Source organism: Sprattus sprattus (assembly GCF_963457725.1).
Source record: "Sprattus sprattus genome assembly, chromosome: 1".
Taxonomy (NCBI): Eukaryota; Metazoa; Chordata; class Actinopteri; order Clupeiformes; family Clupeidae; genus Sprattus; species Sprattus sprattus.
In genome coordinates, this window is record NC_137920.1 from 38,882,821 (window position 1) to 38,899,161 (window position 16,341).

The 16,341-nt window shown below is 42.2% G+C and overlaps 1 protein-coding gene across 3 annotated transcripts; it reads right to left on the bottom strand.

The window, feature by feature from the left end:
* Nucleotides 1-914: 914 nt before the first annotated feature.
* rhot1b (ras homolog family member T1) lies at nucleotides 915-14,469 on the bottom strand. Of its 3 annotated transcripts, none has more exons than XM_080848819.1 (20): nucleotides 14,355-14,469; nucleotides 12,219-12,277; nucleotides 11,931-12,012; nucleotides 11,797-11,840; nucleotides 11,654-11,707; nucleotides 11,458-11,510; nucleotides 10,790-10,898; nucleotides 9,286-9,387; nucleotides 9,105-9,203; nucleotides 8,194-8,302; nucleotides 7,763-7,883; nucleotides 7,032-7,116; nucleotides 6,436-6,581; nucleotides 6,073-6,173; nucleotides 5,611-5,741; nucleotides 5,122-5,205; nucleotides 4,560-4,682; nucleotides 3,992-4,194; nucleotides 2,752-2,874; nucleotides 915-1,971 (listed from the first exon to the last, which is right to left on the bottom strand). In XM_080848819.1, the coding sequence occupies exons 1-20, from the start codon at nucleotides 14,389-14,391 to the stop codon at nucleotides 1,854-1,856; spliced, it is 1,983 nt and encodes a 660-aa protein (XP_080704945.1). In that variant the 5' UTR covers nucleotides 14,392-14,469; the 3' UTR covers nucleotides 915-1,853. The 3 variants fall into 3 exon arrangements, with proteins under 3 accessions (XP_080704945.1, XP_080704946.1, XP_080704947.1); XM_080848820.1 differs by having other exon boundaries at nucleotides 11,797-11,849; XM_080848821.1 differs by lacking the exon at nucleotides 2,752-2,874.
* Between the last annotated feature and the right edge of the window lie 1,872 nt (nucleotides 14,470-16,341).

The following is a 16,341-nucleotide window of genomic DNA, read 5'->3' on the forward strand; positions in this document are numbered from 1 at the left end:
AGTTATTTAATTTGCATTAGTTCATGTTAGCTCTGTACGGTAGAGTTCTGCTCGTTGCCAATTACCTGTCAATTAAATTAGGGCCTCGTAAGGTCTGGTTTACCTGCTACAACATTTTGTGGGGGAAAAATACTGTTCTGGTTTACAAGTCAGGAGAACCGGTTAAAAACATCTCGCTTCAGTTTTTTATTCACTCTGTTATATTTGATATACTCTTACATGGCTCTCCTGACCTTTCTGATTGAAGCGTTTGGTCTGTTTATATGACCTCGAGGACTTATTTTCTGATTCTGATTTTCATACTGCGTGTTTGGTGTCTGGGTTTCTCCAACACATGTTAAAGTCTTCCACTTAATGACTTACATAAGTAGCATAGAGGTGGTCCTTGTTAACTAGTTTTTACCATACAGCTCTACAGGCCAAGATTTCACCAGAACCTTCAGATGAGGGATGGCTTTGTTCTTTTTATTCATAACTTTCACTTCCTGTAACCAGAAGACTGGCTGAACTCCAGTGGCCACTTGCAATCACAAGCAGTTTCAATATGATGGGCTGAGGGCTGCCATTGGAAAAGGGAAAAGGTTCCCCATGATTTGGACGTGTGATTTGTGCATCCTGACCTAAATTCTCACATTATCAATGGTGACACATTATAATGCATTATAAAGTTTTTCATGCAGACATCACACCTCACAGAAACACTTGGCTTTTTCAGGTGAAGAGTGAAAGGCATCTGCAGCTGGTGAAGAAGGCTCTAGAAACAGGAAGAGTCCTGTAGTGGCACCAAACTCACCAAACATCAGCCATCGCTTTAGCAGCACCCATTTATTGTAAACTTTGGAAAGTATGAAAAAGAAACAAAAACTACCTTTGAACAAGCTCAACATATCATGGGGGGGGGGGGAAGGGATCTCTTTTATAGAGGAATGTAGTTTGTCATTGATCTAAAATACTAGACGGAAAGTGTCTGAAGTGGTTACATAGCATGCACATCCAGTCTGAGAACTGTAGCTAATGTGTTTAAAGCGTAATGAACCTTAAGCATACCAGGGTGCAGGGAATTACTTGCTTTCTAGGTAGTACAGGCAGTACAGGTCACTGGTCATCCACCTGCGAGGTCGGCCCCACTGACCACTGTGTCATATGAACACATCTTGATGCAGAGTAACACATGCAAAACTACCGACTGGTAAGAATTGGTAAGTGACATCATTATAAATTGAATTATGTCGTCCTGCTTATTCCTTTATCTCTTCAATAACGGATTTCCAAGACCTCTGATCAAACAGTGACGATTTAATCGTCACAAATGAGTGTTCCTCAGTAAAATAAATACCAGCAGTCTGTTGCACAAGTTCTGGCTCACTTGTGTCATTCAGAAACCTGCTTGAAAAAACGGAACTCAAACAACTGAATATTAAGTTTGTTCAACCGACTTGTGCATTACAGCTTGTGTAATGTCTGAAAGCTTATTATTCGACCTTATTATCCAACTCCCTTTTTTTACATTGTTTCATGGGAAAAGATATATATATACACGTATACATACACTAACAATGTACATTATTCACAAGGATACACACAGTCCCCTGCCACCTATTTCAAAAGTCATTAGGAGCCAAGAGACAGATAACTGAGAAGAAATACTCCACATACTGTGTGCATTAACTCCTCCACCTAGTCAGTATAAATATAAATAGCTATGATATCACCACAGGTCAGAGAAAATTATACACATCGACGTACAAAATTACATGTAGCTTTTCTATGTGGAAAAAGTAAGTCTTCATTTGGAGAATGTTTGTGTTTGGACATGGGGATACACCTGCAGGAAGGGACGACATGGGGCTGGATCACCGCGACCGGAGCATGGCTCTGTACATGGCGAAGCCCAGCACCACAAACACTGTGGCTCCAACGCTGGCCTTCAACCAGAAGGTGGAGCTCTTCAGGTCAGCCTGGGTCATGTGACTGAGGAACGAGCAGAAAGAAGAGAGATTTGACAGAAAGAGAGAGGGGTGGGGGAATGGGTAGAAAAGAGCAGAAGAGTGAAAAAACAAATCTGTGAGTGAAAAGCTGCTTAAATTTGAACTGGACTGTGTGTAATACTTTGATGTCAAATGAGACAGTTTAAGAAACTGCATGTAACACAATGCACATTGGCAAAAGGCCTTAATGAGATTAGAATGTTCCGGAATCTTTTAACACTCAACAGGACAGAAATGTCATAACATGGAATGCAGTGACAGTAAAAGACATGAGGACAGAGAAGACAATCTGCTGAAAATAAACAAAAGACACAAACTGGCAGCAGGTGTACACACACATGACATTGAGGAATGAGAGAGTAAGTGCAAATGTCACATGTTGGGAGACAGAAGTGCGAGAAACAGAACTTGTGTCTCTATCAAATGACTTTGAAAGTGAAAAGAGACAGAAGACACAGACGAGGACAGTAAAACAAGTAAACGAGTCTGACATAAGACAGATTAGAGATGAAGACTGACAAGAAAAAATGAGGAAGAACAAAAAATGACGGATGGAAGTTTGCCAAGGTTAATGTTTGATGAGAACAGAAACATGGAGGTGAAGACATGACCACACAAAGATGCCAAGGCCTGAAATCTCACAGGTCCCAGAACAGATGACAAGACGACGGCCATTAAGCTGATGCAGAAGAACAAAAAGAATGGAATGATGAGGGGGACGAGCGGTTGTTTTGTTTTGTCTTTGAGGAAAGAGAAGGGAAACCTGCTGAATATGACGGTGTAGAGTTTGGCCTTCACGGTCTGCATCAGCTCGGAGTTAAGGAAGTTCTGACAGAGACAGAAGGTGCACCGGTTGCACGTGCACATGCAGCGCAGGCGAGCGTGGCTGAGAAGAGAGAAACCAACACAGCAAGAGCACAGCAGGGCGCACACACACACACACACACACACACACACACACACACACACACACACACACACACATCATACAAACACCCACACCAAAGAGAAGATTGTTGGACAAATGCACACACATGCATGCACACACACCCTCAAAAAAAAGGGATGTTTCACACACACACACAAATCCAAGAAGTAAGATTATTGAGGTTATACACACACACACACACACACACACGCAGTGTTATTAATGCACAGCAGTATCCACCACCGGTGAGGGCACCCTTCAGTACCATAGCAGGTACGACAGTCGAATGGCTGGTCAGAAAGAGTGAGAGAAGACCGGTGTCTCTCATAAACAAGCTGATTGTTTACAAACCCTACAGAGGTAAGACCATTACACACACTGTTAAGACCATCCACGTGTACGCATCCATAATTACCAACTAAAACATCGACTTAAAACAGATTCAATGTTACAGTATGCCATATGCTGCAGATTATAGTCGCTGGATTAAAGTTGTAGGAGGATCAAATGCTGTTGTGCACCGAGTTGGTTATATTGTGGGATTACTGTTCCGATAGATAGATAGAAGATATACAGTATTGTATTACATAATCCAGAGATGCAACACAGAAAACATCCCCCTTCAGACTTTACTTTACAGCAAACATGTCTTAGCCTTATTTGCTCAGACAGTTCACTTGATTCAGCTGCCAAGCATCTATGTATCAAACACATGTAGCTGGCGGACAGCTGTGGCCAACTGCAGCACACTAGTGGCTGATCTGGATGAAATACCCAACTGTTGTAAAAACTATGGATGTAAGGGGCCACCGGCCGGGCAACTGGCAAAATGACTCACTAACAGCTTCAGTTTGGGTGGCCATAATTAGAATCAATTTATAAATATGCACAAATATGACTGCACATCCTCCATGGACAGCATGTACCTATATTTCAAGACCCTTTTTTAATAAACTTGAACTTGAACTTTAGACCAATTAAATGCAATTAAATATTAACTATATGCATAAAAACTGATTTGTTTGAGTGTTTGTTCGTGCAGCTGCAGTGGTGTGACGGTGGGGCTGGGACCTACGGGTACATGGCCATGGTGGTGAGCTTGATGAAGATGTCCCTGTTGGGCGCAGCGGCTGTGTTGCAGGTGTAGGACTGCGGCGGCGGCATCTTGTGCCGGCGGCAGAACTCCAGCGGGGTCAGCGTGTACAGCTGCTTCACCTCAGGCAGGTCCGTCTTGGAGGACACCAGCATGCAGGGCGTCTTGCTGTCCATGAAGTATTGCTGTCGGGACAACAGAACACACGGCTGCTGAGTACTGACCTGCTGTGTGTGTGTGTGTGTGTGTGTGTGTGTGTGTGTGTGTTTATGTATCTGTGTAACCAATTCAGTGGAGACAAAGAGCTATCTGATGACAAATTCAATGTTGTCATTCATTTAGACAGTGGGGTATTACACTTGTATTACTAGTGAATGGACCCCTCTCTGACTTATTATCTTTGAAATTATTGGCAGAGTGATTCATGAACACCCATTACGGTGTTCACGGCTGAAGTCAGTTTTAGTCCACAGAGTGAGTGGTGCTTCTATTCTAAAAAGGCTGAGAGTCAGTTATAGTGTGCTTAAATCACAGCAAGGGGCATGCCTACCTTAAAGACGTTCGCACAGTACTCAAAAGAGAAGGGGTTGCTGGCATCGTAGAGCAGGCACACAACGTCGCAGGACATCTCAGCGTCCGAGAGAAAATCAAAGTCTGGGAAAACCTCATGAAGCTGTGAGAGGGACGGGAAATATTTCAACATTAGTCAGGATGACTTAAGGCAAAGGCAACTCCTCACCCTTCATTAAAAGACCACGATAAACTGAAAAGTACTGTCTTTCCTCAGGCATGACTTCCTACAAGCTTCCTACAGAGACATTCAGTGACAGAGATTTCCTCCAACAGGTTGTTTGCTGTTATTCCAGTTTAATAATTTTTTTCAGGAATACATGCATAGCAAAGGCATATGGAAGGTTTCATTCTGACACAGTTAATGTAAAATATCCATTTACTACTTTTTTAGATATCCATTAAAAATCAACGTTAGCAAAATTAGCAAACAAGTCCTTAAGGGGCTCTAGAATTAAACAAACAATTCAGTTAGGGAGTTGGCGCCTTCATTGGTGCAGGTAGCCCTTTCAGTTTCACCAGACAACAATAGAAGAGCTCACCAGTAAGTACTTCTCTTGACCGTAGACATAGGCCGTGCTGATTGCGTAATAGGATTTGTGTTCTTCACTTATTGTTCTCTGGCGCTGCGTGGGGGGTAAGACACATAAGAACGACATAAGAACATTAGAGCAGAGAGAGAGAGTGTGTATTTCACACACTCACACAGAAACGCACACGCACACACAAACACACACACACACACACACACACACCGTGATGGCACATTGTAAAACTTCTGGTTCAATCACACGAATACATTTAAAGGAAGGAGCTACCCCTACCATCATATTGATTTTCAAATTGTAGGTTCAACAATAATTATTAATTTTGAAAAGTTTGCAATAATGAAAGCAAAAGTAGTTAGTGTTACAGCCTTAGCTGGTTTCACAGCAACGATATTGCTGTGTGGTTCAGTTTCAGTCCTCATCTGTTGACTACTATGCAGCCAAAGAGAGCATGTGTGATGCACACAGGACTCGTGTGCTCACCATGAGGTTTCTCCCCAGGAAAGCCTGCAAGAAGCCACTCTTGCCACTGCCAATGGCACCAAAGACATTACAGCGGAACACGTTACGCTGAGTCTGCTTCTTCTGCAGGTCAATCTTCTTGTCCCGAGTCACTGCAGGGGGGACAAGCGAAAGAGACAGAGAATTATATAAAGGAAGATGAGACATAGGACTAAACAGACAGAGGATGAGAGAGAGAGCACCAATATTCACACAGGGAGACAACCAAAATGTCAACCAGTATGTCCCTACACAGATACACAACAGGACAGGAGTCTTCTAGTATTTCATATATTGTCTGCTGTCTTCAAAGTGGCAATGACATCTCAAACATGACCACGGCTTCAGATGAATAATGATCATAATCACTGATGTGAAAAATTGTATTCTGTGCACTCAAGTTAGCTGTTCGCCATCATAACCATGACAGCAGAATTTTCTCACCTGTCATAGAAGATGCCTGGGACTCCTGTTCAGCGATGATGGAGTAACCTAGGTAACCAAGGTACTCCAGACACCGCTGGACATCTAGGTATGTCGTTAGACTGGACAAAAAGGCACACATAAGAACAGCATCTATTTTCTCAACACTGTAGCCACAATCATGGTAAACTAAGGCAAACCTGAAACTGTATTATGTATTTTTGTGAAACATTTAATGCTCCATTTAAATACTACACATTTGTCGATGAACACAATAAATATGTAATGTTAAAATGAATTTTATACACCACTATGCAGGGTTCTAAAAAATTCTACAGTGTTGACACACGAAACAGCACGAGTAACAGATGTTGGTGCACTGACGTCCATTGGGAGAGGTAGCCCTGGTAGGTGATCCAGCCCTGGTCATTGGTGCAGACAGTGTTGTGGACATCAGCACCCCAGGGCATGTAGGGGAAGACCTCAAACAGGTCTTTCAGCTCCTCTGGGGACAGTGCACAGTCCCTGTCCTGCAGCCAGACAAACACATGTAGACATCTGTCAGGGTTGTGCACATCAAAAGGAAATCTACAGAAAGAAATAATTTAAGGCTAGTCCTCTGTTGTGGATAGCTCTCAATGTTCCTAAATAATATCCTAAAAACCTGCAATGTACAGGAGTGTCTTGTTATACTTTTATGAACCATTTGGGATAAAAGAATAAATATATATTTATTGTCTATCCCTGGTGTATTAACATTCATATCTCTGACCAAAGTGGTGTATTTTTCAGTGGTTTAAAGTGGTAAGTTTTGAACAGTTACAACAGTACAGGACATAAGGGGTGTAGGAGTGCAGGACATCCAGATGGTGCTAGGCTAATGGTGGCTAATGGTGATTAAGTGTGGTATTGAGTCACATAAAGCTTACATTGCTTATTTTCAGTATCAGTGTGATGTGGAGAAAAAGCTTGATAGTCACCTTGTCATGTTTGTCGAAGATGCTCTGAAGGAAGAGGTAGGCATTGTGGTTGAGCTCGGTGGTACAGTCAGGAGGTATTTTTAACCTGCGGCAGCATAAACATTATGGTCAGATTAAGAGACGCACCCAGGGCCTGGATTAGCGATCAGAAAAGCTGGATTACACCAGCGCTCCTCAAAAGACACTATGGGGGACGGCCACAGAACCCCGGAGAGGGTTGAGGGTGGGGGGTAGTGAACCTCCGGGCAGGGCAGGCTTTCCCCACATTATCCATGATCCCAGTCATTACCTACTGGGATTACACCTCACAGCCCAAAGGCACTCCTTCACAGGCCCTCCCACTAGGCTAGCATCACATTAATGAGCTAACAGGGCTTTCCAAGACCATGTTCACCAGCATGTGAATACCAGTCACAAACAAGCTTAACCCCTGCCTTGCCAGATTTGGTCATACATCAACACACTGCAGGTAGCAGGTACATTTCCCTCATGCTGTCAGTTGGATCAGACAGGTTTTGACATGGGTACATTAATATTACCAACTTCCCTTCTGCACTATCTTGCCTCAGCGATTATCAAATGCATGTTTCTGACAGCTGTTGAAATAGCTTAGTGTTAAGAGTAGAACAAACTGATATGTTCAGTTACATGTGAACAAAAGGATAAAAATAGCTATGTGCTCATGAGTCAAGACACAGTCACAGCTTGAGATGGCCGAGAGGTTTACTCACGGGGGAAAGAGGTAGTCCTGGTGGAGCTCCAGGTCGTCATCGTAGCCAAATCGGCGCAGGACGGTCCAGGTGGTCTCATGCCTCCCTCTCTGGATGAAGAGCGTGTGAAGGAACAGGAAGCCTGGTTGGGGAACAGTACAGTCACATGCAGTCCAAACCTGATATAGGACTGGGACTTTCTTTACATCACTATTAACAGAAAATATAATGTCCATATATCATGGGGTGAAAACATAAAGTGAAAAATATACTTCTTATTTCTTCCTTTTGACTTGTGGAAGGTGTGTGTGTGTGTGTTCCTTTTGACTTGTGTGTGTGTGTGTGTGTGTGTGTGTGTGTGTGTGTGTGTGTGTGTGTGTGTGTGTGTGTGTGTGTGTGTGTGTGTGTGTGTGTGTGTTGTGTGGGTGTGTGTGTATGCGTGTATGTTGTACCTGTAAGCGTAAGGCCGTTGTCAGACACTCCATCATTGAGGTTCTTCCTCACCACATTCTTCACATCCTCCAGAGCTTGGGGAGCCAGGGGTGTGTTGAAACATGTCCTCTGTGACAGCACACAAAAAGGTATTCTACTGCACCAAACTCATTATGCTACTGCACCAAACTCAATATTCTACTGCACCGAACTCAATATGCTACTGCACAAAACTCAATGTTATACTGCACCCAACTCAATTACTACTGCACCAAACTCAATATGCTACTGCAACAAACTCAATATTCTACTGCACCAAACTCAATATGCTACTGCACCAAACTCAATATTCTACTGCACCAAACTCAATGTTATACTGCACCCAACTCAATTACTACTGCACCAAACTCAATATGCTACTGCACCAAACTCAATATTCTACTGCACCAAACTCAATATTATACTGCACCAAACTCAATTACTACTGCAACAAACTCAATTTGCTACTGCACCAAACTCAATTACTACTGCACCAAACTCAATATTATACTGCACCAAACTCAATTACTACTGCACCAAACTCAATTACTACTGACTCCCAAGACTATTAATTCTGCACTAAACTCAAGTTCAGTGGCAGAGCAAAAAAATATCTGAACCAAAAGCATGGAAGACGCAATGTAATTTTGTGCAAAATATCTTGAATATAATAGCACACATACACTACACCTGACACTGTCACACCATTACAACTGACACCACTCATGCTAAGTAACACTACAGGTGTCATATCTCTGAAAAAGATTTATTCTGAGAAAAATGAGAGGATATCACAGCTGTGGCTACTTAAAGACAAGATAAATATCCTTAATGGATCAACACAAGAGGAATGAACCATGTATATGTCAAACGTAAGGGTAGGGGTGCTCACCTGGAAAAAGTTGAGCTCATTATCATTGAGGATGCCATCATTGTCCAAATCCGACACCTTGAAGATGCGCGTGAGGGCTCTTAGACATGCCGGCTTCATCTGTAAACAAGACTCAGAGGTTTCAGAAGCATTCACGTCAGAAAGGGTTTATGATCTCTTCATATAAGGCTATCTGCAGTACCTCCTTCAGGTCGGGGCAGTAGAGGGGGCCGGTAGGGTGCAGAACCGCCTTCTGAGCATAGTAGAAGAGCTCCGAGATGTTCTTCAGGTTCTTGGCAGAACACTACAAAAGAAAACAAAAGGTAATAACTAAACATCCATATCTCATCCCATAGCCACTCCAATCACACACACATTACTGTTCAGTTTGCATTGATTGCAGGGCAGTCCCACCCCTCGGGCACTAACTAATAATGAAGAGTTAAAGTGCAGATATGGCCTTTGTTTATTCAATACTCCTGAAGAAGCGCTAGCTAGAGCTCTTGGAAATGAATGCATGTGAGTGAGAACATTATCGCTACCCATGGAAACATAAAAGCTTCTGCAGTACTCAGTACATATGCAGTATGAGCATGTTAATGTCACCTTACTACCTTCAAACTGCTACTCCTTGAGTGCGGCCATGACATTCAAACTGCTGATGAATATTGTAAATGTAAATGTTCTCCCTTATCCAAAGATGGATAAGATAAGGTTCATGAGAGTTGATCTGTGGCCATACATGCATGTGTGATTTTTGTTTTGCGCTCAATAACTTAACCACAGTGCACTACAGCCTATAATAAAAACCGATATCATTCACTGCCAGGCCAGCTGCCAGATGTCTGAGGTCGGGGGTTAGGGTACTTAGGTAGCACTTCCTTAAGTAATACTGACACTGTTCCATCTCAGACATCTATGGATATAATCCAAGCTGCTAGCGATGCTACAGTAGTAGGGATGAGAGATCCAAGAGCCCAGGCTCAAGACTGAGGCCTCAGCAGGGCCTTGGCAACGCTGCACAGTCTATACTGGGTCACATCCAGAGAAGAGATCAGACCCAGATTAAGCTCTCAACGGGTCCACTTCATGTCTGGGTGGAGAGGAGCTTAGCATTTTCTAATGTAGTATCTAGTTTGTTCGTTATTGCCAACTGTGATGTGACACTGGCACAGAAGGCTGCAGGCTGCCTGCTGGTATCTACTAGTCTCTTTGTGATTTGTATCCTGATGCGACACGGTTTACTTGCTTTAAGACACACATCGGTCAATGACTAGAAGGGGAAACTGCAAAGCAACAGGCATGCAGGGGTGAGATAATCTTAATTCACAGCTGACTTCAGATCAGGGTGCGGTGCAGAATGTGGTACTAACCGTCACCACAGCCCATTCGTGATAATGACGTCCATCTTGACAAAAACTGACATGCACTGTGAACAGTTCACCACATGGTCGTCACGTGGGCTTTTAGAAATATAGAAATGGCCGGAATGACGGACCCTCCTCACTGAGCACGTCCTTTTTGCAAAGCTAGCTTTTCCGGAAAGATCTCAACAGCAGACTGGGGACTTTCTGTCATCATGGATGAAACATCTCTGAAAACTAGCAGTCAACTACGGAAGAGCTAATGGGGGAATTGGTAGCAAGATACATGGGTTTGACCTTTGACCTTTGACCTCTGAGACCTCTGCATCCTCAGTGGCTCACCTCCACACAGGTCTCGATCTCCGTGTACTTGTTCATGATGGGGAGGATGGTCTCCATGCTGCTGTGCTCCACCAGGTCCGACTTGTTGCCCACCAGGATCAGGGGTATCCTGGCCAACAGAGAGAACAGCAGACAGGCAGCAAGAACTATTAACTTTATGAATTAACTATTATGAATTATGAAATAGTAGAGGGCAAATGTTTATGAGCAAGTGAAATAATGTAACATTGTAGCACACATGGTACAGTTATCACTTTGGACTTTGTCACGTTTGTACTGCTAACCTTTCCATTCCGTTCTTACAGGTTTACCTGTTTTCTTTGAAATACACCCAATCCCACAATAAACTATTCTCTCAAGTCTTAATAATGCAGGCTTTAGATAAAGAGAACATCCATTTCTTCTCGGTGAACTCAAATTAAGCTCTCATTCAACATGGGATGGACATTTTGTATGTGACCTTTATTACTCTCACTTGTGTTTGTCTATGCTGAGTCTATGGAGGGGTGATTCTTATAGAGGGATGATTCCTGAGTATTATACTATTATATATTATATACCATTTTTATACTACTATTATATACCATTATTATACTACTATTTTATACCACTATACTGCATTATGGCCCACTACCCTTTCACCAAAAACAAAGTTTCCTCAAACATACCTGCTGTCCTTGTCTGTTCTTTCATTTATTAGTGGAATCCAATGACTGGTCACCTAAAACAAAACAAAAATACATTAAAGTTGAACGAATGAAAACAGAGACCCATTTCCAAACTAGACAAGGCAAACAACCTTCAGATATGTTCAGACATCTCACCAATAAATAGCTAGTCACCTTGCTGACACTCCCTCCTTACCTTTTCAATGGAATCCTTGTTGTTGACTGAATAGACAATGCATATAACATTGGCCTGTAATTGATAGAGCACATAGTTAGTCGTGGCATTCCACGATACATGAATATCACTGCATGCATCACCGCCGCCAGCAAGACACCCACCTTGGTTATTTCTTGATAGAGTTGCTCATCAGTCTGTTCGGCCTCTGTGGAAAGTATCAAGAATCAGACATGTGACTCAGCCTTGCAGCATATATATGCAGCACTAAACCAGGCTTCTGCTAGTGACGCATTACCTGAATAGTCCACGATATGTGTGGGCACTCTCTCTGGAGTGACATCGGCGGGAATGGTGATCTCTTCAGCACGGTAGGGCACCTGAGGTAAAGATTCAGTTTAGTACATGATACACTAGCTACATAGGGTACTTTGTGAACTATCGTGAACACACTGTTTAGATACTGTCTACAAAATAATTATTGTTAAATCAGCTTTAAGACGGTATATTAATCTATATATATTTCAAAGAAGCAGTCTACCACTGTGTTGTTGTCTAAATTAAAATCTTTGATAGCTTGGCATACCACATCTGGGAACTCCTCAGTGACCAGTGACATGATAAGGGAAGTCTTGCCTACTTTTGCTGTGAAGAAGAAGAAAAAAAAGTCAAACCAAAACAGTGAATGTGGACAGTATTCCCTTGTGAGTCATCTCTATCCAAAGGCTGAAGCACAATGTCTGACCTTAAAATGGCATAGTACCCTTATATTTAATTCATGACACAGCCTTAATGCATTGTAAAACGTTTTCAACAGTTTTATGTAGGTCATTTTCACACAACTTCTGGCTGTTGACCTTATAAACCACACTACCACACCACTGATGACCTTATAAACCACACTACCACACCACTGATGACCTTATAAACCACACTACCACACCACTGATGACCTTATAAACCACACTACCACACCACTGATGACCTTATAAACCACACTACCACACCACTGACGACCTTATAAACCACACTACCACACCACTGATGACCTTATAAACCACACTACCACACCACTGACGACCTTATAAACCACACTACCACACCACTGACGACCTTATAAACCACACTACCACACCACTGACGACCTTATAAACCACACTACCACACCACTGACGACCTCATAAACCACACTACCACACCACTGACGACCTCATAAACCACACTACCACACCACTGACGACCTTATAAACCACACTACCACACCACTGACGACATTATAAACCACACTACCACACCACTGACGACCTTATAAACCACACTACCACACCACTGTCGACATTAAAAACCACACTACCACATCACTGTCGATATATAAACCACACTACCACACCACTGACGACATTATAAACCACACTACTACACCACTGACGACCTTATAAACCACACAACCACACCACTGACGACCTTATAAACCACACTACCACACCACTGTCAACATTATAAACCACACTACCGCACCACTGTCGACATTATAAACCACACTACCACACCACTGTCCACATTATAAACCACACCACCACACCACTGTCCACATTATAAACCACTGTCTACATTACAAACCACACTACCACACCACTGTCGACATTATAAACTACACAACCACACCACTGTCGGCCTTATAAACCACACTACCACACCACTGTCCACATTATAAACCACACTACCACACCAATGTCGACCTTATAAAACACACTACCACAACACTGTTGACATTATAAACCACACTACCACACCACTGTTGGCCGAATACATCACAGGAGGGCTGGAACGCACTTGAGCACTATTCACTGCATAATCACACCTAAGGTATGACACAATATTTCATGTCATTCATGAGCACTTTCTCACACAGACTGTATAGTATCAAGTAGTACATTTCTGACGATTAACTGCAATCTGTGGCTTGGATCTACAGGTGAATGGACAGAGGTCTAGGTCCTGACAATGATGACCAAGTGGGAAGCATGGCATTCAACTGGACTGTTTCGTGGTGAGCAGTGGTCACAGAAAAAAATCAAACTACTTCCAATTTGCAACAAACGCGCATTTAGTGTTGTATTTTCACACACCTCAATGGATCAAGGAACAAACCAGATGTCATATTATCAAGTCGATGTTTTGTGACAGTTACTTGCACAGTGAACCTCTTGGGATGCACATTGAAAACATACATGCATGAACAGGAGGATTTTGTTCGTCCTCTCTCTCTTGCTAATTCTCTGGCTAGTCTAGACCTATGAACTGTAAAAGGAGTCTTTAAATTGACATTTAAACACAAAATGTGCAAAATATTATATTAATTTGAGACAGTATAGAATATCCTGACAGGAGATTACAGTCTACGTCTCCTATTGAGCACTAACAGTTATTCAACATCGGATTAAATAATGTTAAGTAGTCGGCCGGGTTCAGTGTAGCCTAGTTGACTGTTTGGTCTACTTAGCGGCGTCGTCCATCCGTCTGGCAGCCAACGTAACCAGGCTGCATTTCAACATATCAGGAAATGTACACCATTAAAACGTTAACGTTACTTGGAAATGTAGCAATAGTAGGAAAGTGTCACAATACAACCGATCGCCCCGGGCAGTTGGTCAGCTGTCATCGCAAATGACACTGTATCGCCAGTGGCTGTCTGAGCGAATAAAAACAACACTGCACTCACGTTCTCCTACAAGTAATATCCTCACGTCCTTCCTCATCTTTTCCAGTTTGTCTGTCCGACTTGGAAATTCTCTGATCGAAAAGCATTTAAGATGTCATGGGGTAGGACAGCAAGGTTCAGGGCAAATCTGACCGGACGTTTTCACAAGTGCGCAGCATTCAGTGGGCCCTTACGAATCTCCCGTGCTATCGGAAGCTGATTTAAATTAGGTTGAAAGAGAGTGTTATTTCGTCCTCAATCGTACACTTGACACATGGGAAATTGTCAAGTATTTTGTGAGGGCACAGATTAACACTAACGTGAATGGCTGCAGTCGCTGGCGATGCTGTTGGTTATTGGTTTTGCTGATTCTCACATCAAGGTACACGCCTCCACCAGCTGACCTTAATACGGATTAAAGAGTGGGACAAACAGTACGAATTGCGAGAATGCGCGATATTACATTATGTTTTTTACGATCGGATACACAACATTTTTACTGCTTTGTTTTGCTTTTCAATCGCCTCACACAATAAGCACAACCACACACCCAATGAGCAAAAAATATCAGATCCATTGCAAAATGAAACACTCTTGTAAAATCTATACACTCATTTAACAAAACCATATTTTGTTACCATATGAAACACACACATACTGAATTCTGTTTGTACCACTTACACACTTCTGTTATAAACCTAAAACACTTTTAGCAATACTACTTCTCAGTGATTAGAGTAGTGTAAGTGAAGTACACAGAGAAAGTGAAAATACACAATACAATAAAAACACTACCCAAGACCAATGCTGATGAAAATATTATTTACGTAATTATCTCCATATACCCAAATCAGTCAACATGTCAACATGGAAAATCACAACAAAACATGTCCCAGTTTTCATGCTACTTCAGTAGTGTGCATAACACTGTAAGCTCAGCAAATATCAGACAAAGGTGAAAAGATGTTTCCAATACAGGTTACAATTCCATTTACAGTCAAATGTACAGATTTGTCAGTGTCGCCAGTGTTGACTGAGAGACCTGATGGATATTACTGTATTGAAAAATGGCATGGTCACCGATAATGTTTGCTTGAATTTCTCTGAGCCTGATAGCATTACGTATTTGCCAAAAGCATGTTTATGATCTCTATATCTTGTTCTTGCGTGAATATGGGCCTGTCCTCCTTTCAAGTTTACTGTATTTGATACATTTGGTCTTCTTCTTCTTTGAGCACATTTTCCTCCTGCTACAGGTCTTCCTCTTCCTCTACTTCCACTTTGACCTCAGCCTCATGGCATGGCCTCGGCCTCTTCCTCCTTCTCCTCCTCTGTGGATTACCCCTCTCACCCTCACTCTTCTTCTTTTGACTCCTTCCATTTTGGTTGAAGACAGATTACAGTTACTCATCTGCTGCATTTCTATAGTGCTTAAACCTGTTTGTTGTGTCTACAATTAAGCAATCATGTGCTTGGGCACTTGATGGCTGTGTTTATTTGACCGGCTCGTAGGTGTGGTAACTTGACAGAGTGTTTTGGAATTGCAAGGAAGTGGCCTCTTGATATACGTCTGTGTCTAAAGCATAAAAGTGTGTTTAGTGCTTTGCAAATCACTTGTGTGTATGGTTTCGCAAAAAGTGTGATGTTTAAATGTGCTTATAGTTGTGCAGATCTGAGCGGTTGTTTTACTCCTTGAGTGAAGGTTTTGATAATTGTGTTACACTTTTGATTTTAGTGTGTATCCGATTTGAAAAAACTGTAAAAGCAAGACACAGGCCTACAGTTTGCTTCTTTATTTTATCTCATTAAAAAATTACAATAGATAAAAAAAGACTTTGGACAGATGGCAACATGTAAGTAAAAGCCGTAATATATTATAAAATCACGAAGCAGCGATTTCCAAGAATCATGGAAAAGCACAATCAAACTGATTTTTGTTGTTGAGGTGTTTTCATTTATATCACCGGGCACAATTAATTTGACACACTGTACTGAATCCTTGCCTTTA

Bases quoted from the DNA above. Each gene is read 5' to 3' on its own strand.
- rhot1b (XM_080848820.1), bottom strand. From the start codon at position 14,391: ATGAGGAAGGACGTGAGGATATTACTTGTAGGAGAAC. The intron at 5,742-6,072 runs GTGAGAAAATTC...TCCCCCCTGCAG, and splicing joins CCAGGCATCTTCTATGACAG to TGACTCGGGACAAGAAGATT. The intron at 1,972-2,751 runs GTTTCCCTTCTC...CTCGTTCCTCAG, and splicing joins TACACCGTCATATTCAGCAG to TCACATGACCCAGGCTGACC.